Source organism: Maylandia zebra, linkage group LG10 (genome assembly GCF_041146795.1).
Source record: "Maylandia zebra isolate NMK-2024a linkage group LG10, Mzebra_GT3a, whole genome shotgun sequence".
NCBI classification, from domain to species: domain Eukaryota; kingdom Metazoa; phylum Chordata; class Actinopteri; order Cichliformes; family Cichlidae; genus Maylandia; species Maylandia zebra.
The window spans coordinates 30,587,491-30,609,646 of NC_135176.1; the positions used below are offsets into that span (position 1 = coordinate 30,587,491).

The following is a 22,156-nucleotide window of genomic DNA, read 5'->3' on the forward strand; positions in this document are numbered from 1 at the left end:
TGCAAATCTGAGATTCTGCCAGATGTTTTTATTGTTGCACAGCTTTTCATATGGCCTGGTCTAGAACCAAAATCAATAAGCTAGCATACACAAACTGTAGATTATGTGAGGAAAAACATTTTTCGAAATGTGGATTTTGAAGTGACCTCACTCTCACCTTATGATTATGAGTTTTTTATTTTTTGTCCTGTCTACATCCCCTCACCCACAACTGGTCACAGCAGATGGCTGCCCCTCCCTGAGCCTGCTGGTGATTTCTTCCTGCCAAAGGGGGGCTTTTCCTTCCCACTGTCGCCACATGCTTGCTCATTGGGGATTGTCTGACTCTGAGGTTTGCAGCTGAATTACTGTACGGTCTTTACCTTGCAAAAAACTGCCTTGAGGCCACTGTTCTTGTGATTTGGTGCCGAACAAATAAAATTTAAGTGAATTTACAGGAGGCAAGGAAAAATAGAAGCCGGTAATTGAATCCCAAATGTTCAAGGAATGTTTAGTGTTTAACTTCAAACAAGTTTGATTATTATTCAAGGATTTTTAGTGATTAAAATACATTAAAAATATTTTTGGTTTCCAATGGATGAATCATTTTCTACGGGCTGCTCTATGAGATTTTTAGCAGTACCTGCATAGCAACACTTTTTTTTCTTCTAGCAGTTTTTAATATCGCTTTTGCAATACAAGTAGATGAAATACCTATCCCGTAGGAACCGCCATAAAGACATGAATCTATTTGTGTTGGGTTTTAACTTTGAGACACTAATGTGTGCCAGTGAATTATTGATATACTTTGAATTATTCTGACAGTCTAAAAATATTAAACTGACAATCTGGTTGGCAACAAAAGGTAAATATTTCAGGTTCTGAAAGCAATTAACATAAACCTTGGCACACATGGCTTGAAAGTTGTATTTTGCTTTTCATTATGAAGACGTTCATTAAACATTAACATGTTTAATTGTTTTGCCAACTGCCGTTTCCAAGGGCAGGAATTAACAGTCAAGCTCAAGCCAAAACATAAAACCTACTCTGGCTCTCTATGTCAGGTTCAAACTTTAACCTCCTAAGAACCGAACTCTTCCATGGCATGCATTTTTAATCTCTCTTTGATATTTGGGCTGATTGGGACCCAATGAATGTAAAAATAAAGAATTGCCAGATTTTTCTTTTTTCCTAATTTTTGTTTCTAAGAAAAATGAGAGCTACATATGAGGATATTCATATAAAATTTAGATAGAACGGTAGCAGCATAATGTCCTCGTAAGTGGATACCAGGCCCTTGTAGAGCAAAACTGATTGTTTTGGTCTAAATAACCCAAAATGTGATATCCACATATGTGAACGCCAGGTCCTAGGAGGTTAAACACATTCGGGGCTCAAATTTTAATTAAACTTGCAGACTAAGCTTACAGACATTAAAACAATAAGACAAAACCACTGACTATCTAGAAATCTACAAAGAAAAAGCGCTATCAGGCCAGTTAATGTTCCTCTATAGCAGCTCGACTTTCATTAATGAGGCGTGTAATCTCGTCACATGAAAATGTGTTTCACGGTCCAAGTAACATTAAACTCATATATCGTCCAGGCATGAAGTTCTCATGACCCTGTGCTGTTATCACTGTCACTCTAGTACAGCTAGAGTCTCTCTGCTCACATGAGTGTTCACAGCTCAGTTCAAGAAAAGAAACTACAGAACCACTGAATTCACTCCAAATGCATAAATAAAATATGTTGCTGCAAGAAAAAAAATCCAGCACTGACTTAAAGTGCAACAAGAACTTGAGCTGTCTGTACTCGTGTCCAAGAATAAATAAAACATGAATGCATACAGTTTGATTTTCTTCTGTGTTTCAGTGGCCTGGTCATGTGTTTTGCTTCCACTGCATGAATAATAATGATCTAACAAAATGCTCGCAGCACTAAATCTAAAGTCAGTATACAATAGCATCAATTGCATTTTAATGCTCTGGGACTAGAACAACAATCTGAATGGACTGACCTTGTGTGGTTTTTTTGTTTGTGTGTGTGTGTGTGTGTGTGTGTGTGTGTGTGTGTGTGTGTGTGTGTGTGTGTGTGTGTGTGTGTGTGTCAGTCAGTGTTTTCTTTCAACAGGATGTTTTATGAGATGCCTTATGAGTCTGGCGTGACACCTGGACTAGATTTACACTGGATGGCATTACCTTGGCATGCTGAGGAACCTCGGAACAGTCTTTGACTGAGATTTGTCCTTTCACTCACACAGCTTCTTTGTTTTTTAGTTTTTTTTTTAAACCTGCACAGCGTTATAAAAATGGGAGCATCCCGTCTCAGGGTAATGCTGAAAAACTAGTCCAAGCATTTGTTACAACTGTAATCTGCTTGCCCTAAACGCACTCTGAAATGCCTTCACTTGATCCAAAACACTGCAGCAAGAGTCTTAAGAAGACCTAGAAAGAGAGCTAGTTCCCCAACAGAAGCTTCTTGTCAAAACCAGAATCAAGTTAAATTTGCCCAATCTTATCCTGAAAACCTCACAGTGAGCAGACAAAACAGAACATCAGCTTTTGACATTATTCTTCAACCAACTAGAGGCTGGACCAGGGTCACCTGAACTATTACCTTGCAGGCCTACTATAGATTGCTACAGGGCATCCTGAGCACTTCTCCATCTCTTCCTTTCTCTTACTCTCCATCCATTAGCTGTACGTTTTCTCTGTTCCAAAGTTTGAGCTTGTCCTGTTTATTATTTTATTTCTATCTATCACGACGTGTTTCCCCAAAGGGATGAGTTATATTTCTGTCTATATTATAGATCTCATCCCTTGAGTTGACTTTTATTGTGATTTTCTGAAATCACAAGTAAATTTAATTGACCAAAGACCAATATAAAAAAAACTATAATAAGCAGGAAGGGGAAAAATCCACATCAAACATAATATGAGCAAATACATATTATTTGATGATGTTGCCGTGGAAACAAGAACCAGAAAGCCAGTGTACTTTTTATTCTTTCAATAAGATGATTTTATCACAGGCAAGGGTAGAAAAGTTAGTCTGTAGCTGTCTATGTCCATCCAGCGCTAAATCCATAAATATGAAATAACATTCTTTTAAAAACATTTTTTTTTCAATTTATGTTTTTAGAAAAGTTTTACCCTGCCAACTATTTGGAAGTTGGCAAATGTTTTCTTTGAACAAATACCCCTTTTCTGGCTCCATCCATGGAGGTTTAATTATTTCTGCCTCCAGAGCAGCTCTGTCTCCAAATGTTTGCATAAATGAAGCTCGTCCGAAGCAATATAAAGACTCCGCAGTTGGTTTTATGCCTGCACTGTCCCTCTCACCCTCGCTGTGAGGTCACATTGCTTCTGCTCTTTGGGCCTTTATGTTCTGACATTATCTTGGTGTGTGAGCTGGAAATGCTTGGTGTTCCCACACCGCTGTCACCAGGATGGAGCTTTAGATTAACTGTACCACTGAGTAAAGTAATTGTGTTTCACATGCAAGCAGGGCCCGGCTGTCTGTGGGAGCAGCAGTTTGGTTGTAAGGATTAGTATGAGAGCCTGTTAATCTTCTCACCTCAGGAGACTGGCTGTCTGCACTATATCAGCTAATGGGGATCTTAATAAAAAGGAAACCAAATTGAATATCTGAGCATATAAAGTAGACTTAAGAGGCACAGCAAGGCATGCGCTAATAGGAAAAATTAATAGTGATAATCTTGACCAAAATAATAACCTTGGTAAAGGGTATTATCTTAATGATTACTTAAGTTAGACAGAAAACTGTATTAAAACATAAAAGCTGTTCTCACCAGGCTCAGCCCTGGGCCATTGATGGCATTAGTCTAGGCCTATCATTTGTTTCACATGCCCGGCTTCTAATCCTCACCTTTTGTTCAGACCTAAAGACACTCAACTGCAGTACAATCCATCATATTATAGTTTTAAAAATGGATTATACTTTTGCATCATGACGCATGGGTATCCAGGTATAGGTGACCTTGGTTTTTGGAATTAATCAGTCATTCAGAAACCGATTTTATTTCCACCCAGACATCCGTACATCAGTTTTCCTCTTCTTCATCTTCTTATTTTGTATAGTGTTGTCATTTATGGTAAGCATTGGGCAAATTCCTTCTCTTATATTCACAACTTTATATACCTACAGTGACTTCACCCATTGGTTTCTTGAAATTTAGACCCCAGACGGTTGTTCTTATCATTGTTTTTTGGAGTCAGAAACCAAAAATTTTGACAAATGAGCGCATTGCTATAATCTAATTCTAACCAGTAAACCTTAAGTTAAAAGATAAGGCCAGCACAGAAGCGCTAAAAGAATCATTGTCTGACATGGCCATTTACAGCTGGCTCCAAAAGCAGGTAAGTCTCCCCATTTCAGACTCCCAAGGTACTACACCCAACTCAATCAAGATTAAAAAAAAGCATGTTTACAGCCTGGTACACACAATGTTGAGGATTCTGTAGATGCTTTCACCTTTCATAGAAACTATACAGTGTCTTAGTGTTATTTTTAAAAATTATGGGCATATAAACAGCACAAAAAGGACAGAAATATGTGTTTGGTTGATTATTTCTTTGTAGTAACGGTGCTTCTAATCTGTAACTCACACGAAAACATTGGCGGACTTGTGACAAATGCTGACAAAAGCAATCTGTGACCAGCATGAGGATGAAGTGCCAAGCTGTTGTGGCTGTGAATGTTTCTTCCAGATGCTACTGAGTGAATAAATAAATGAAAACATTTGTAAATTGCCAGTATGTCTTGTTTCTTAAGAGTTCAATAATCCAATCCAGTAAATGACACCCAACAGGAGTCAATAGAATCTTTGATTTGAAGTTTTTCATGGGTGCAACCCACATATTCAAAGCTGCTTCTCAACCCACAAATGCAATTTTCCAAATGAGGTACCATTTAAGGATAATTAGACTGGTGTTAATCAACCAAACACAAATGTCCTTACTTTTGTGCTAAGCTTAGTCAGATGCAGATGTAGTCAAAAGCATAATATATAGTGTATCTAAAGACTATATGTTTTATTAGTTATATTTTTATAATTAAATTGATAAAAATGTGAATGAAAACATGAACAAAATCAAGAGGTCCAGTTCAGTGATTGGTTTACACATTCAATTAACAAGGAAAAGAAAACTGCTTTGATCCCAGGAGGAGACACAAATACCTTTGGGGTTGCATCAAGATGGGATAAATCAAAGAAGCTACCCGCTGTGGTGATGCCTTGTGTCTAAAGGGGCAGCCGAAAGTAGTTCTCTTTCACTCGAGTGGCTCAACTTACCGTGGTCTGAACTTACTCTGATACTAAATGAAGCTTATGCGTAAATTCACTAAGGAAGCTCCCTAATCAGTCATCTGCCTGCTTTCCTGGGTGTTAAGCTGCTTTCTGTTCATTACATCACTACCACTTTCCCACGCCGTCAATCTCAACACAGTCATCATTACTTTAGTCCAATCATCTCCTTGCCCTTGAGCCAATCAGGCTCTGCGTGTGTTCATTTCTTTCTCCCTTTCAAACTCTCATTCATGCAACTCATCTCCACAAGCACCTCAGTCAGAGCTCCGCCCAAGCCTCAGTCTTCATCTTCACCACCACCATCGTAAATCCTGTAACTGCTGGGATTTTGTTCTGCTATGCCATGTGTAATTGAGTCTAATTGCCAAATACGTTAATTTCTATATCTCATGTTCAGTTATTCCAAGTGATTTTTGCTCATGAAAATAAGCTCACTTTACTTCTGTTTCCAAAACAACCAAGTTGGCAGTGATACACAGCTAAATGAAAGCCTCCAAACACAGGACACATCTTTTATAGGCCACAGTCTGTGCTTTGCACCAATTCATCGGTCCTAGTGACCATACTTCTAATAATGCAAACTTTAAGCTTTAATAATAATAATAATAACAACAATAATAACAATAATAATAATAATAATAATAATAATGGCTGGACTGGTGTAGTGATTCACTGAGCTGGTGTGAGAAACATACTGATGTTATAAATGTGTGCACAACTATTTGTTCTATCTGGTTCTGAGAAACACAAAGGGATTTTCTGTGTTTCTGTCTTCTTCTACTATGAATCTGATCACAGAAATGTTTGGTGAGAGGAGAAGAACACTCCCGTGGACATCTTCCTACCACCTCCACCACCCCCCTCTGTCAACAGCGTTGACGCTAAAGTAGACATAAAAGTAAATAGGCATTACGAGTGTTTTCAGTGCTGTCTGAGCTTGTTAAGATGTGGCTGAAGCGTGTTTAAAAGAGTTAAAAGGAAACATTAGAAATACACTCTCAGCTTGACCCCCAAAGCCAGAACAAAAACAACTCCCTTGGTCCTTTTGAAAAAAAAAAAGTTTAGTATTTTATAGATTTGCCGGAGGGCAATGAAAGGATTATAACATTGTCTGGGAACACCTTTAATTTGCAGGCAATCTTTTATTTAATTTTTTTTTTTTGAACTGATGTAATCATGAAAGGCTAAAACTATGGCAGAGTGGCTCCATACAGAACCATTAACAAACAGGTTACAGGCAAGAATATAATCTGGCTTCACATCCTCAATTTAACGTCAAAAACATAATATAATGGATAATATTATCTATACATATTTACCTTAAAGGAGATCTCATACTGCTCTCCTCCCCAGATCTCCAGACCAGTGTCGTATCCTCCCAGCTCCCAGAACCATTTTCTATCCACAGCAAACAGTCCACCTGCCATCACTGGTGACCTAAAAGACCCAATGTAACACAAACAGTCACTGCTTGCGTTGCATTTCGTGAACAGCTTTTACTTAAAACCCCTCACTTATCCATAAAGAGTAGAAGCATCACAGTAATATCAATCCTGCCAAGGACAACATCTAAACAGACAAATCTAACAGCCCTACCTTTTGTATGAGGCGAAGTGTGGATTTATTCAAAATGACAAACATGTTATCAACAGTGCATATAAATACAGCGCTACTTCAGACCCGTTTCATGAATAATGTGTAGGTTAGTATAGTACTTAAGGTCAGTTAGGGCAGCTTTGTTGAGTAAAATGACATGGTTAAAAGACGTGTATTACACGTGTCAATGCTCTATTTAATGCAAAATACAGTAAATAATGACCAATGTTGGGCAATTAATTATATAGTTACTTCTTCAAAAAAGTAACTGAGTTTTTTGCAGCTGTTTACTTAAAAATGCAGCCAAGACTTTTTTTAAACAAACATTTCAAATTATTTACAGAACAATCAGCTGTTCTGCATCAAGTCTGATGCCACACAAATTAAATCATTTCTGTCCACTATGAGATAAAGGAGAACAACAGCCTGATACCTGCAGGCCTGACAACAGGAGATGTATCACTGCTGTAACACCTGTAACATTCAGCAGTCGCCTCATTGTTCTGACACACACAACAAAACTATTGACTACACTACACACTAACTACACAAGATTTGCGCTAAACGTCACAAATCTCTCACATCTCATTTTTTGATTGGTCGACATGGCACATTTTTCAACCAATAGGAAAGGGTTGGGGTTTTTTTTGGTTTTGTTTGTTCTCACAGTGGAGAGTGCTTTCGAGGGTTTTCCTTACTTTTAATGAGCAGCCAGTCACTTACTGACTAACACCGCAAAACAGAATTATTAAAGTTTTAATCTTAATTTCAATTCAGATTAGATTTTTTTTGTGTGCACAACGCAGATTTTCTGTTCGCAGAGACTGTGCCAGCAGTGCGCAAGCACGTGCGCAGCTTAGAGGGAACATTGGCTACAAGTCCAGGTATGGTTATAAAACATACAGGTTGAAAAGGAATACATCCATAAACCTTCTCAGTGCCTAGCAGGTCCATATTCAACATCCTCTATGCATTACATCCACTATCCCTCCTCTGCACATGTCCAGACCAACTCAGCTTCACTTCACTAACGTTGTCTCCAAAGTTCACAACCAGAGCTCTTGCTCTGATAAACTCGTTTCTATTCCTGTCCTAACCCTAACCCACTCCCAACAAAAATCTACCAGCTCCATCTTTAACTGTTACAAAATAACACTTTTTAAAAAATGAAACTACATGCTTTGGAAGAAAAAAAAGAGTTGATTGTATAGGAAAACATGCATCCTTCTAATATGAATAAAGTTCAGCATCTAACTTGATAGTGAATTAAATCTACAATGGACAGGTAAAGGAAATTTAATATGCTTGAATGTGGCATTAAAAGTTTTCTTGTGGAGTCTAGAGAAGGTTTTCAACCAGACTGACTCCCTCCTTCACCCTTCAGGCCACCCTTAGAGCAAAATCTACAGCTGCTTTTCTTGCAGTGGTGTTGGTATGTATGTATTCATGGGAATCATGAACTCTGACATTTACACAAGATTTTTTAATGCAAAACTAAGCAACCTAGTCAACAAATTATACACCGGAAATGGAACTGTTAGAAGTATAATGGCTCGAAGCTCACCATCCACCTGCTAACAGAATATAAGGAGAAAATGACAGTTTTGAAACAGCTCCAACAGTGCTTGGACCAAAATCACATAAAGTCTGTTTTTGTGGCCTTGAAGAAAAAAAACATCTAAGCTGGTAATTGCTTTCAATGGTATATGACTTTTGGAAGCAAAAATAAAACGATTGAGAATATTCAGAGGAATACAGACAGTAAGTCAGAGTGCATGTATTCCAAGTGGCACCCATTTCTCACCAGAAAATGAAGATGCTCTGCACAGTACAAAACCAATTAACCCACTATAGCACTGTGGTTTCTGTCTGCTGTGTCAAGATCTGTGCTGCTAAGCGCGAGACTTGTTAGCTGTTATGTGGCTGCTATACATGATTGTTGCTGCTGCACACCTGAGGCACAAAAACTGGGGCAGCAGGTAGGCACACAAACACAAGAGTACGTCAGATTTCTTGTGAAGAACTTCACCAACTAGATCCGATCTTTAACCCACAACTTTCCACTCAACACCTGACCCCAAATGGTGCAGCACTAAATCAATCAAACACTGAAGCGCATCATTCTCATCTTTCTATCCCCCAAACGAGATGCGGTCCACTTCACTGCAGAAATATCACAGCACACACACTCGCGGGTACACGCAGGTTGTCATAGCTACAAGCTTTTCATCAGGTGGAAATCGGAGGTGAGTGAGCCAGCAGGTAGTCTGCTCTTGCCAAAGTCGTCCCTGAGGAGGATCAATTAAAGGCAAACAGTGCAGCTACTGTACTGTCAGCGGTGAGAAACACTCTAGGGCTTCTCACACCTCGTGAGCAGTGAGCACAGATATGAGTCCCTTGGTGATAACAGCCAGGTTTCTGCAGTTTTCCCTCTTCAAGGGTGAAAATAATTAAATGAATGAATAAGCAGTGATTACAGAAATCTCTGTACTCCTCTCCAACACTGTTTAATGTCTTTAACACATCATAATTACTCTGGGCACACTGTGTCGGGTTTGCCTCTAACACTCGTGCAGCTTGTTTACGGTCCTTCATTTTTAAAATTAAAATAAAAACCATTTGGCGTGATGAAAACATTTATGCTTCCTGTGCCCTCTGTGGGGCACGCTACCCTAAATTAGCACTCACAGCTCCACAATGCACACACATGATAAACGAATGCCTAAGTGCAGTGTAATAAAATTAACAGATTTTCCAATTTACTTTCTCAATGACAGCAATATTAAACGAAATACTGAAAACTTGGTGGTTTACTCGGTCCATCCCTGCTTTGGCCAGCACATCAAGGTCACCTGATGCTTGATGCTTCCTACAAAACACTGGTATGCCTCTTGGGTCTCTAAATTCCCCTTTTGTTGTTTTAATCACAAAAACCTATCAGCATAAGAATATTTTGCCTGGAAACTGTCCCTGCACAATCACTTTTTTGTCCTGGGACATTTGTTGTCTATTGCAATGCTGTCAACCCTCTCTTGTCATGTTAGTTTCAGGCCAAAAACAATCAACTAGATTTTTAAATTGCTGTTTTATCATGTTTTACTTTGTCAGAGGTTTCTTCCTATTAAATGGGTGTTTTTCCTCCCCGTGTTCACCAAGTGTTACAGTCAGGTGGGCCAATGTGTTTGAGGAGTGGATCCAAAAGCATACGTATGGAAGACAAAACAAAAGGGTAACAAAAGGTGAGCCATTTATTTAGGCTGGTAGTAAAACCTAGAAATCAACTGGACAATGGTGAACTAAGGCAAAGACCAAAAGCTAAACTAAACTGGAAAAAGCTAGAGCTAAACATGAAAACTATGGCAAATACATAAACATAAATCTGAACAGGGGCATACCAAGAGCACAAACATGAACTTGAGCAGGAGCATGAAGACACAAGAAAGCCAGAGGGATACAGGGGACTTAAATACACAGGAGGGTAATGAGGGAAGTGAAAACACCCGGGGACAAATGAGCCTGAATGCCAGAGATGAAGTACGACTAAACGCACTAAACATGGAACACCAGACTCTTCACAATAAAACAGGAACAAGAAAGGGACGTAGACAAGACAACATGAGCTTGACAACATGGAACACGCAGACATGAGACACATGACAGACTGCACGGAAAACAGAAAAGACACATAAACAAGGAGACAGAGAAGAAACATAACTACACCAAAACTTAACTAAACACTAAATAGAATAATAACACAAGAACTTCACAATGTAACCACCAGAAATACAAAATAAACTCAAAAAAACAAAATAAACTCAAAATGCTGAGTCGTGGACCCAGCCTCCCACACTAAGTGTTTGGTCAAGCGGAAATTGTTTGGATTCTCTCTGCATTACTTTATATTTGACCTTTAAACAGCCTCGAGTCTCAAAGACTTACATATCATGATTTATCATATCACAGATGATATGATATGATGATACTTTTTAGCCCAATATATAACCAGTCTTCTACACACTGACTATATTAGAGGGATTAATAAAAAAGGTGTTTTACACAGTTATTTACACAGTGTTTTACGCCTACATCAATCAAGATTTAAGAGATTCTGTTTGATCCGACAGGGCAAGAAGGAAAAAAAACTCAAATTACACAACGCTGCCTGAAAAAAAAGTGTTGCTCCAAACCATTGGTCTAAATCCACATCAATGTAAATATGAGCATAGTCAGTGTGGAAAAATGTGGGGGTAAGGACTTAATTACAGCTGAGACAAAGTGAAGCAAAGGAGCTGAGACGGAGTTGCCAGTCTAATTTCAGCTTCTGTCTTAATTAAGAAAGCTCAGCACTTTGTCGTGTCACAATTATCCTCAGAAACACATCTTTCTTTCTCACACTGTCACATTTGGACACATTGGCAACATACAGCAGGGGAAACCAGTGGATTTTTTTTGTTTTGCTCCAGTCATAAAAGCAGAATTACCAAAAAGCTGCTGCATGCCAACCAGTCAAATTGCATTTTACATGCATGTCTGTGCATGTGTGTAACATGTTACATTTAACATCTAAAACGGTATTTTGTGAGGTCACAATGACCTTGACTTTTTGACATTTAAGCAGAGTTATTCTAATGGTTATTAGTTATCCTTCTAGTTCATCTAATCACTTCATTCTTGTGTCCAAGTGAAACTTTGAGCCAAACTTGCAGAAGCTCCCTTGAGGACTTCCTGAGAAGGGGACAGACAAGTCGAAAACATAAAGCCTCAAAAATTGTTTCCTGTGGTTGTTAAAGTGTCCCAAACCTACAAAACACAGATTATACATATTCATAAGGGAAAAACATCACAAATGGGCATCTGGCACCTGTCTCTAGATGTTCTCACTCGTGAAGCGCTGTTCTATAACAGTGTGATCGTACATAAGAGAACCACTAAGCATACGGTTCAGTTCATCTGTTGCTATATTCTGTATAGTTAGATGAGCACTGCAGTGCACCAGTGAAGTGTCTTCTTGGGAGGGTTTGACTTCCAGTGCAGCATTTGATGTGTGAGAGCACGGATTTTGGGAACATAAATGTAAGAGACAAAAATGTCTGTACATCATTACTAAATACAGAAGGGAAAAAGTGTTGTCAATATTTAAAGTGAGCCAATTGGATAAATGATGGATGGATGAATGAATATGAAGATGTTTTTTCACCTCTCATGTGAAAGGTTTTAGTTTTACAAGCTGATGGAGGTTCTCAGGCATCGTCGCTCTATCTACTTAACATTCAAACCTCTATTTTAGCTCCAGGTTGCGTTCAAATTAAGTGCTTAGAACTACAATGACTGGATGACTCAGAACCCCACACAGATACCTCAAGCATAGAAAATACATAAAAAGACTGCATTAGGCCACCTCTAGAGGCGGAGAGACTGTTCATCAGCATGGCTAAATACACGGACCAGTTTTAGTTAAAGAAAAAACAAAAGTGGAATCAATTTACATTCTACAGTGTTAAAAATGTATACAAAATTACACAAATGTTTTTCACCACAAAAATGAATGTATTCATAGTTAGGGGCAGTTTGCATTACAGAACTTTGATATAATTTGTGTTACTTTCATATTCTGCATAAACTGGCTTATCTGATAAACTTAGCCTTGTGCTAAGCTAGCATAATTTAGCAAACAGCTAGTAGGCCAAAGTATTCCTTGTTAAAAATATTTTACTGTAATCAATACTTATGTTCAAGCAGACAAAAAAATAAGAGCTGATCTCCACTTTAAAAAACATCCGATATATATGCCTGATTCCGCCATTCTTTTTAAAAATCCAGCAGTAACATTACTGGAGTAGGAGTGAATGCATCTTACGTAACTGTTTGAAGTACAATATTTTGAAAGTGAAAAATTCTAAACAAAGCAAACAAAAGTCATCTTCTTAATGGAAGTATCAACATCCTTATCAATACAGTAAACTAGTATCAATTTGGTGATGGGAGGCATCCTGCTAAAAATATTATCATTTCTATAGAGACATTCACTCCCCGTATCATGTCTACTTTCTGTCTGGGCAGCCCATTAGTGATTGTGTGATCCTGGCAACTCACTTACACCAGAGTAGGGAAAAAATAAGCCTCACAAACCAACATCATCTTTACTCACAAGACAAAGTACGACATACGCCTTTATTAGAAAGAGACTTTCAACAGCTCAGCCTGGATAATGAGAAGATTATGCACAATAAAGCATTTTAGAGGAGTGGACTTCAATTACTGTCATTTTATCATTCATCATTTAGGTCATTTAAATAAAATCCTTCAAAATCTAAATGCATATTTAAATGAAATAGGTATGCCGTGGAAGGAAAGCTTTAAGTCACTGATTAGATTTAAAGTGCACTACTTTTAAACTTGCGTTACTCACTCAAAGGGTTCACTGGGGTCATCCCTCTGCATCTCTGGAGGGATTGGAATCCGTTTGTAGTACATTTCCCAGTCAAACGCCCCTCGCATGGCGTCCCCTGCCTGCGTGTCATAGCCAAAGTTGTCGTGGTCGATGACGTCAATCATTGGACATACAATAGCCTTCCTGTTCTGGGCAATTCGATCTGTGAGATGCACATAGAGAGCCATTTGAATAATGTGAGTTAAATAAAAAAAAAAAATAAGACAAGTTACGTGTTTATTTGCTGTATGTTGTGATATGGACAATAATAAATGAAACTCAGTCTTGGTTAACCCTTGTTCTGTTTGGTCCTCTGTTTGTGTTATAATATTTAGTTTTTGTTTAGAGATTCATCCTTTGGTCATAACCTCTCTATCCCCTTTTTCTCTCCTTTGTTTGTATCTAAACTCACCGGCTACTTTACTGCCTTGGACCTCCCTTTGCTTTCACAACCATCTTAATTCTTCATAGCATAGTAGTAGAGTGAATTTTGAACACTGTTATGTTCAAGAAACCAATCTGAGATGATTTGAGCTTTGTGACATGGTGTGTTATCTTGCTGGAAGGAGCCAGCAGAAGATGAGTACAATGTTTTCATAAAGGGATAGAAAATAATCAGCAACAATATTCAGGTAAGGTGCAGTCACTTATCAGAGTAGGTGATATTTTTCCAGTCCTGATATCCAGTTTGGGTGAGCCCATGTGGAGTCCACATTGTGGACTGTGGACTCTGTTTCCTGTTCTTGGCTTAGAGGAAGGGTGCCTGGTGCAGTCTTCTGCTGCTGTAGCCCATTTCAAGGTTTGACACGTTGTGCATTCAGAGATGTGTGTATTATTGTAGGGTCTACTTTACAATATAAAGCGCCTTAAGGTTTGTTGTTGTGATTTGGCACTGCATAAATAAAACTGAATTGAACAGAATAGAATAGAGATGCTTTTCTGCATACCCTGGTATGTTCTCTATAGACAATAGTGAATCCTCAGCTTGTCTGACATCAACAACCACACCAAGTCACTTAGATTAACTTTCTTTTCCATTCTGATGCTTGGTTTGAACTTCAGCAGGTCTTCTTGTCCATGTTTACGTGCCTAATGCACGGAGTTGCTGCCATATGAGTGTGAGTGTATGTGTTCTTCCTTTTACTAACTTCCACATAACATTTACATTTGGATACAGCTGTGAACGGATTCTTGGCAACAGCACTCCATAAGTTAAGGTCTTTGATGATCCAGAAGGGGATAGGAAAATTGTCCACCACAGATGTAGTTTTTAAAAATGCAGCTTTATACCTGAGTTTGAATTTTTTACAGCAAACAATATACGGTAACTTTATATTTGGATTCAACAATTATTAAAATACAGAAAATATTTATAGTTTCTGCTCCTCTTTCAGATGAAAAGCATGTATCATATCAATATTTGTATTCATAATTGCCAATTCAAAGTAATGATACTGCTGCACCTAATGCAAACCTGCAGTGCAACTACAGTATGTTCACTTTTCCACAGCCTCCAGTCCTAACTCTTTCACTCCTGACAACAATCAAAGTGCCACAGTGGGCTGTAATGAACATGGCTGCTTGTTTATGTTACGCACTGGCAGACACACGTCCTATTCCCGCTTGATGTGTAAACAGCTTGACAGAGAGGTAACATGGGTCATAAGGTTTGCTGTGAAATGGTTCCAACTGGGAATGGCGCCATGCTGGGAAACCGAGTTGAACATGGGTCCTTAATTGAAAAAGGTAATTGATAAAGTGAGAATGAGGTAGTGAGCAAGTCCATCAGCCAGAAGAGGAAGCACTCAGTCTCGCAGCAGGGATAGTGTGAGTGCATGTGTGTGTGTGTGCATATATTTCTGTGTTTGAGAATGATTGGCTCTCTCTTAGTGAAAGCAATTTTGCAGCAATAACGTGACTTTGTACATTCCTGTGCTCCGTGACCTTGGGAGTGATACATTTTTCCGAGAGCGATGAAATTTGGAAATTGACATTTGTCAGATTTTGACATTTATAGATGTGTCCTTTTTGTTGCAAAAGTGAGGCATTTTTAAAACAAAAAGTTATTTTTTAAGAAAATTTGAATATTTGTGAAAGTAAAGTAATTTAAAAATATTTGAAAATTAAACTGTCAAAAAGGTTGAAATGTTCTTTTGGAAATTAAGTGATATTTTTGGAGCAATTTTTGAAAGTGAAACGTTTTGGAAAACAGAAATTTCAGGACGTTTTTGTTTATTTAATTTATTTGTTTATTACATGAAAATCACAGTGCTACATTTAAACATTCAGCCAATATTCAAATGCTGAATGACTCTAATATGTTGCCTGGACTGGCTTTTAGTTGTTTACCAGAACGTCTGTAAACATGTTTTTTTTGTTTAATGCAGTAAATGTTATTATTGTGGCCAAAATAATTTATAATAATACATCTGTGTAGAAAATGTGGAAATTCATCCTTATATTTTTGATATTTTAATGGTTCAAGAGGGCAATGTGAACTGGGAGTGTGCAAGAAGCTGGTGGATACAACTGATATATAAAGTAAACACCATTACTATAATGATATATGCTGTAGTTAGCTTGTACACAAAATATCATTAGGCTACAAACTGTGGACACAGCTCTGAGTCACGGCGAGGACCCAGTAGTGCAGTTTAACAGTGAACGAGAGACAGCAAGAACGGACAAAAACTTGGTGATTAAACTATGAATTTATTTCTCAAACTGCACCTGTGTGGTGTCTCACTTTTCAGTGGCACTGCTGTGGGAGATGAGTCTCAGTATGTTGAAAAAAATGTGCCAACAGAAAAGTGAATGGCCTCATTTGTAGTCACCTTACTTTAGTCAACCATAAAGAAAGTAGCTGAGGTAGCAGAATATTAGTCACTGGAAATGTGAACGGGAACAAACCTGGATAAACTATTAAGTGAGTCTGAAACTCTACATACGCACTGCAGTGTTTATGATGTACACATTTTATGTATACATGAACTCATTTTTAAACGTAATGTTTATCCTTAGAACCCTATATCATGGCAGCTCTATCATAACTACGTGATCATAATCACATGCATTTGCTATTTTTATTACAACAATGTGGTCTGATGTCGTACTTTGAAGGAAGCCGTCAGACTGAATTGTTATTGGGTGTGGAAATAACACCCTATCTGGCTTGCAAATATTGGTATAAGACCTCGTACCGATTTTTGGATGGGAGATATGTCATCGGCACCTCATGATTGCTGGATGGATGTGTGCAAGCGTGTTTCTCACCCAGCAGTGGAGGCAGCCAGTTGACATTAGCTTCGCAGTGTGAGTCCAGGAAGGTGATGACTTCTGCCTTGGCAGCAGCGGCTCCAAGAAGACGAGTTCTGATCAGCCCCTCTCTCTTCTTCGTCCTCAAGATTTGAACCTTAGGCATCCGTTTCATGTACTCCTCCAGTGCCACCTTTAGGTGCTCTGCAAAGAGAGGAAGGTAGAGATGATTTGAGGTAAAGGACCACTCTGCTTCAGTAGATTCTTTATCACTTTTAGTCTTTTAAAACCAATCGACCACTTTTTGCTACCAAAAAGTCGTAATTTTTTTTTATCAATACCAAGAAAGGAAAGACTCTCATATTTTCAGTTTTCTAAATACAATATTTTAATGTCATTTGAACACTGCAACAAGCCGTACATGCTGTAATTATTTTCATTCTTTTCACACTTTACCTTCACATCGATCAAGCTCAACAACAAAATCCTTCATCACCGTGCTTTGTGTAAGAAGCTGATGCATATGCTTGAGCATTTAGTTTTTCAGCACAGCACTGTCCTTTGTTTTGTACTGCAAATGTTTGTTCAGGATTAAAATAAATACTATAGTAGCATTGATCATTTTGTTTGGAGTAGAAAATTTAAATAGGGACACATGTCCACAATGCATAGACAACGAACTCTCTCAATGTATTTCTTAAGTGTGAAAGCGTTGGGCAGCACGGTGGCACGGTGGTTAGCACTGTTGCCGCACAGCAAGAAGGTCCTGAGTTCAATTCCAACATCAGGCCGGGGTCTTTCTGTGTGGAGTTTGCATGTTCTCCCCGTGTCTGCGTGGGTTCCCTCCGGGTACTCCGGCTTCCTCCCACCGTCCAAAGACATGAAGCTTGTGGGGATAGGTTAATTGGATAACCCAAATTGTCACTAGGTGTGAATGTGCAAATGAATGTGAGTGCGAATGGTTGTTTGTCCTTGTGTGTTAGCCTTGCGACAGACTGGCGACCTGTCCAGGGTGTACCCCGCCTCTCGCCCTATGACAGCTGGGATTGGCTCCAGCACCCCCCGCGACCCTGAAAAGGATAAGCGGAAGTGAATGGATGGATGGATGGATGAAAGAGTTGTGCTGTGTGTATTACCAGTAACAACATTTCAGTGCTCTTAGTTTTTCCTTGGTCCATCCATTGGTGTTACATCTTCTCTGTATCTGTGTGAGTAAATGTGTGAATGTGTGTGTACCAGTCTTGTGATTTTTCTTTTTCTGTCACTTCTTGTTTTGTTTGGTTATCACCCTCATTGTGCATCTTTGTAGTCTTTGTTTTCCAGCTCCTGTGATTGTGTGCTCAGTCCTAATTGATTCGACCTGCCCTTCACCCACTCAGACAGTAACATCCTGTCGCTCCCATCTGTCCTTTGTCAGTTCAACTGCTGACCTTCCTGCATGTCCTCTTTTATTTTTATCTGAATTACTCTTTGGTAGAATCAGCAGCCATCAGATTTGCATCTGCTACCTTTCACCATTTCCAGTTAGTTTCCCTTTTTTGTTTGTTCAGCCTGTCTGTGTAGTTCTGTCTCTGCAGTTTGGTTCTCCTTGAATCAAGAACTGGCATGTAACACAAAGACTGGCGACCTACTGAGTTTACCTTCCCTCCTGCCCATGCTCCATGCTGGTAGCCGGGATACACTCCAACGCAGTGCAATTCTGCACACAATAAGCAGTTTATACAACAGCTGTTTTGTTTTGTTTTTTTGCAGAGGTACCAAAAGAAAGTTTGGGGATAGGAAAGTTTTACTGTTCACTCACTGTGTCTACTTCACAAATCTTCAAAAAGAAGAAAAAAAAAATCTGTTCTCTGCTTCAGTTTTCTGCCTGTGGGATTTTTCCATTTTAAATGCAGAAATTACAGACAGAACATTTAACCACAGGAGCAACGAATCAGACTGATGAGATGCAGGGCTGTGATGTTTTACCTATGTAGGACAAATATCTGCAAACATGAGTGAAGGTAATCTCAGTTCAGGAAATAGACAAAACAACAACTCTAGCAATCCATTTAATGAGCAAGATCAGACAGCGTTCAAAACCGGCTGCCAGGAGATGCACGAACAATGAAATGTGAAAATCTCATTGTTAAGATCTCATTTGGACAATTGCTTGCACATATGGCTATAAATATATGACTATAAAGAGATAAACTTTACAAATATTTGCTCATACTCACAACGTTTCTCAAAGAATAGTTCTTTATACTTAAAATGTAACAAGCGAATAAAAGCGCATTATAACCTGACATTTGGTTAGGTTAAGATGTGTCACACATTTTTTGCAGAACAATCTGCAATTTGCTAAAAAAGACTGCTGAAACATTTTGGCTGTTAAAATTCAGTCTGTCATTGATTGTAATCATGTCAATGATCTGTAAATGCATAGTTAAGTGTAAGTACCATTATTCATTGAAATGGGCTGGGATAATGGTCTCCCTGAAGAGAGAAGGCTTTGTTTTTGTTTTTTTCGTTGTTACGTTTTAATGCTCTTCATACAAAATTTAAAGGCCTTTAAAAAAATCTAACCTAAAATGTGAGATATTTTATATTATTAGTATGACTGTCTGTGTAGGTGGCCTGGGCTGTTTTGTTTGTATAATAAGTACAATTAATTGCAACATTTTGACAAACCAGAGCATTACAAGTATGAAATACTATTTTACCCAACTGATATCATGGATTATTCTATGAGAACACTTAATTCTGTTATGGTGTCATGGTCTTGGGGCTGTGGTATTTTTGTGATTATTTAGAGTGTTTCTCTCTGACTTATGTTAATGATTTGAGTTTTTGAATTTCCATTTCTTTAGTGTAAAGCTACTGTGTGTAGGTATATATCTAACCTTTGCATTAGTTATTTCCTGTTTTGTTTTGGTACTTATTTGGCTCGTGTGCTTTGTATTCAGTTTTACTTTCTCCTCTTGGATTGTGTCTGTTGTGTGCTCCCATGTCTCATTTCCCTGATTGGCCTTCATTGTGTCTGTGTGAGTAAAGAGAGTCCTGTCTTCTGCTCGTCCTTTGTAGGTTTCGCTTTCCTGAATAACTAGGAAGTTGGAATTTCTGAGTTCCGAGATTTCCCACTCAACCAAGAGTTAACAATCCATTCAGAATCAGAATCCTTCACTTAATCCCTAAGGAAATTATGTAGAACAAAAACTCTCTAGCCACATAATTGAAAGGAAATCTATTAAACAGACGAACATTAAGAACAAAGTAAAGGACAAAAAATAAGTAAGAAAAAGTTAAAGTAAAGAGAAAAGCAGGAGCAACTGTAACAGGCTGCATGCATTGTTGATGCATGCACACTCATGATGGCGCACATCCAAGATGGCGGCCCTGGATGTAAACAATAGCAAATTTGTGAAACTTTCTATATCTATCTATGCTGTCACTGTTGTGTATTTGTGACTCACTACATAAGCCATACTGACCACGCTCTATCCAGTGATGTTTTTAAGCGCAAAAAACTTTTTCGTCACTTTATCTGGAACGAGCTAACTTGGACTCCAGAAGCAATACTCTTAAATTCCGACATCAGAGTTTTGAGTAATCTGGAGCATGGAATATATTCTGAAATCCAAATCCAAGAAAAATCAACAAACTACTGTTTGTTGATTTTGTTTGGATTTTTGTACAGACTTGTTGTGGGCCTTCTGCCAATAAAGCTGCCTTTTTGTTTAACAAGTCTGAATTTAGGTTATTTTCGTGCAATTTTATGACATGAAGAATCACAGTTGATTATCCAATGGGTTGGACATCAAATACCTATGCTCTGTCAGATTCTGTTGGTAAAAGATGAGCATAAGATGCGTAGGAGAGAACCAGCCTCACTGAAGATTGGAATTTGAAGCTTCGGGGACAGCAGTTGTGTTAGCCACACATCGTCAGCTAGAAGAAGATGACGCTTAGAGGCCTGTTTGTTAATTTACTTTTTCTTTGGTTTAGGCTCTAAAACACCATAAACTTTGTTAGTTTGCTAGGTTTGGGATGACAGTGTAGTTTGGGTTAAAATACACCCTTTCATAGCATTAAACACTGCAGATATGGCATCAACTCCTCACAAGGTTTCTGTCGGTCCCCTGATGCACTAGATTTATGCCATTACTAACACTCAAAAGCAGTATTTGATGCCCTGAATGAGGTTGGCATTTCACACCATGAGATGCCCTAACCCTGACCTTATCCCCAATCCTAACCTTTTCACGTTCAAAAAGCCTAAAACACAAAGACATTAAACACAAACGATGCTATTTATACACAATCCCTTAACGTCATGTTTTAATGCTAGGTGATCATTCTTGAGGATAAAAGCAGAAGCCCAGTGGTTTGAATAGAAAACCTTCTTGAAGTACAGAAAACGTGACATATGGTTTTGACAGCTTCTTTACAAACAGTCACAATACTGCCTGTCTAAAGAAGAAGACAGATAGACTAAGAGTAGCTGAAACGTTGACCTTTTAACGTCATCCTTTAGAAACTCTTTGCTTTCATGCCAAATGCAGAAATCGTACTGAGCTGAATTTGATGGAGAGGAAGAGAAATATAAAATTGCTCTGCCTGCTGCCTTTTTTAAATACATGAAGATGACCTGCAGTGGAAGGAAGAATGACTGCAGATGGTTTTATATTTTCAATATGAAGAAAGGTTAAGAAAGAAGAGCTAAACTTTCAACAGACATTAAAAAGACTGTAAATTGGTAAATAAAACAATCTCCACCCAACCCTCATTCTCCCAACTAATATTCCAGGATTTTATTTATTTATCTTTGTTTTGTTTTATTTCCAGAAGATGAAGCACTTTAGAACAGCAGCAGGGAAGTGGGATCATGGCCAAGCTTGAAACCTGGATCCCCTGTAGCCGGTTACCAAGATTACGTGAAGTACCCTCAGAAGGTCTGCTAGATGATGTTAATGCAGCACTACGGGCAATACCTACAACCACAATTACCGACACTAACAAGCTGATCTACAATACGGCAGCAGTGATCAGTGAGATGCTTGGCTACAAGTTGAACAGCGACAAGGGGCAGTACCCTCCATGGAGAAGGAGGCTAGAGGGCAAGATCAAAGTAGCCAACTAACGGAGGTGCAGAAAGGTGCGACAAATAAGGTGCCTAAGAAATACAGCAAGCTGTCCATACCTGAGGCCTTGGAAACTGCCAAGCAAAGACTCACAGCCTTGGCCAGCCGCTTGAGGAGGTACACCAGAGAGATAGAAGGCAGGAGAATAAACCAGCTGTTCTCCACAGAACCAGCAAAGGTGTACTCTCAGTGGCAAGGGAACAATAAGAGACGGAGCAATACTGGAAGAGCATATGGGAGAAGGACGCAACCCATAACGGCAATGCTCAGTGGCTAGTGGATCTGAGGGCAGACCACAGCGACCTCCCTGAACAGGGTCCAGTAACCATCACAGTGGCAGATATCCAAGAAAGGGTCTCCAGTATGAAGAGTTGGACAGCACCAGGCTGGCTGAAGAAGCTGACTGCACTCCACGAGCGTCTGGCAGCACAAATGAACCAG

The 22,156-nt window shown here is 38.8% G+C and overlaps 1 protein-coding gene across 1 annotated transcript in view; it reads right to left on the reverse strand.

Annotated features, from left to right (window-relative positions):
• The window catches only part of LOC101481763 (polypeptide N-acetylgalactosaminyltransferase 10), an 87,534-nt gene that overhangs the window by 11,326 nt on the left and 54,052 nt on the right, over positions 1–22,156 (reverse strand). Inside the window, exons 5-7 of the mRNA XM_004556819.2 lie at positions 16,611–16,796; positions 13,317–13,500; positions 6,631–6,748 (exon numbers count right to left, since the gene is read on the reverse strand). Coding sequence (XP_004556876.1) covers positions 6,631–6,748; positions 13,317–13,500; positions 16,611–16,796 — 488 coding nt within the window. The remainder of the gene's footprint in view (positions 1–6,630; positions 6,749–13,316; positions 13,501–16,610; positions 16,797–22,156) is intronic.